The sequence below is a fragment of the Cricetulus griseus genome, chromosome 3, assembly GCF_003668045.3.
Source record: "Cricetulus griseus strain 17A/GY chromosome 3, alternate assembly CriGri-PICRH-1.0, whole genome shotgun sequence".
NCBI lineage: Eukaryota > Metazoa > Chordata > Mammalia > Rodentia > Cricetidae > Cricetulus > Cricetulus griseus.
In genome coordinates this window covers 35,144,737-35,146,409 of record NC_048596.1, presented here as the reverse complement: position 1 = coordinate 35,146,409, position 1,673 = coordinate 35,144,737, and the positions used below count along the sequence as shown (strand labels likewise).

Sequence of the window (1,673 nt, the reverse complement as noted above, 5' to 3'; positions counted from 1 at the left end):
GACTAATGCAGTGGCTTAAGCAGTAGAAACGGCTCAAGACTGGCAAGTCCAGGAAAAAGAAGCAAGCCGACTTGGAAAAAAGCTGTTTTCTGTTTTCTTATGCCATGGGGGGGGTTGGCAGAGAGAAGAAACAAGCTCATTCCTATCATATCCCAAGGACTCTACTCTCTGAGACTTAACTGGTTCCTCAAAGCCTGGGCTCTGATAACACTACACTGGAGATGACGAGTTTTAGGAGGAACACATTCAGATCATAACCCTTGCTAACCCATCCTCTCTGCTACTCCCTCATCCTCAACCAGGCTTACCAAAGAATAAAGCTTAACCCTCTCTCCCTACTGGACTCTGGAAGAGTGAGAAATGCTCAAAGTGGATTGTCACTTAGTGGGATTCAGGACTCTCAGAGTGATGTAGCTGTGAACTAAGGTTTAGACAGGAGCCTCAAGCTGTCTGTGTGGATCGAACAATTGACCTCTACATTTGCAATTCACTTCCCCCAAAAATCTAAGTTTTGGGGAGGGTTTTCTGCCAACAGTAGAATTCCAACATCCCCAGCACTCCTTCCTAAATCAGTAGTTTAGAGACATTGGCTCTATAGACCTACAATTAGAAATAATTAGTAAGAATGTTTTCTATTTAATTTGAAAACTACTTCAGAACACACAAACTTATCCTCCTGGACTAAAAGGCCATGGAGTTGGTTTTCATTACTAGACATCCATCGCTGTCCGAACTTCTGAGAATCAGTGAGCTCCAGGACTTTGTCCTAGGCTTGCTTACCCCACTCCTTGCATTTAAGTGCTCTGCCCAGTTCCTTTTACTTAGAAGGTCTCTAACTTCCAACAACCCACAACCGTAAGTTACAGGTGCGGCACCACCTCTGAACCAAAAAATTCTTTCTTGAACAACACGTGGAACTTCTCCCCTGACCTGAGCCTAATGTGTCTAAAACTTGACTTTAAATTCAAAATCATGGCATGCTCTGGTAGAAGGGCTCGGCCTTGTGGGTGCTCCTTCCTTTCTGGCTCCCCGGCCATCTTAGATAGCTGCTCTTGGTTGGGGGCTGTTCTGCACCTGAGACAGGAAGATAGTGGCTGCCAAGAAGACGAAAAAGTCTCTGTAGTCCATCAACTCCAGTCTCCAGCTGGTGATGAAAAGTGGGAAGTACATGCAGAGCTACAAACAGACGCTCAAGATGATCAGGCAGGGCAAAGCCAAGTTGGTCATTCTTGCCAACAACTGCCCGGCTCTGAGGAAATCTGAAATTGAGTACTATGCCATGTTGGCTAAGACCGGTGTCCAGCACTACAGCGGCAAAAACATTGAATGGGGCACAGCATGTGGGAAATACTACCGCACATGCACACTGGCTATCATTGATCCAGGTGACTCTGATATTGTTAGAAGCATGCCAGAACAGACTGGTGAGAAGTAGTCAACTAGAAAAGCCTTCCTTTAATAAAACCACCAGAGCTATTTAAAAAATTTCAAAATCATTCCCTTGCACCAAGTCTTTGAGTGATGTCTCTTCACACCCAGGGGCTAAGATTTAAGTCTTAGTCTTAAGTGGGTGGTAGGTCACTCAGTGTGATCCTCACTCCATATTTATGGATCACACCAAGTCCTTCTGCTGCTGCTGTCCTCCCATAGCCACTGGCTCCAGTCACACCAGC

The 1,673-nt window shown here is 45.5% G+C and overlaps 1 protein-coding gene across 1 annotated transcript; it reads left to right on the top strand.

The window, feature by feature from the left end:
• The first annotated feature begins 1,093 nt into the window (after positions 1 to 1,093).
• Positions 1,094 to 1,435, top strand: LOC100752001 (60S ribosomal protein L30). The gene has a single exon (XM_035443097.1). The coding sequence runs from the start codon at positions 1,151 to 1,153 to the stop codon at positions 1,433 to 1,435; it is 285 nt and encodes a 94-aa protein (XP_035298988.1). The 5' UTR covers positions 1,094 to 1,150.
• Positions 1,436 to 1,673: the final 238 nt, after the last annotated feature.

Excerpts from the sequence above, each read along its gene's own strand:
- LOC100752001 (XM_035443097.1), top strand. The coding sequence starts at position 1,151 with ATGAAAAGTGGGAAGTACATGCAGAGCTACAAACAGACGCTCAAGATG.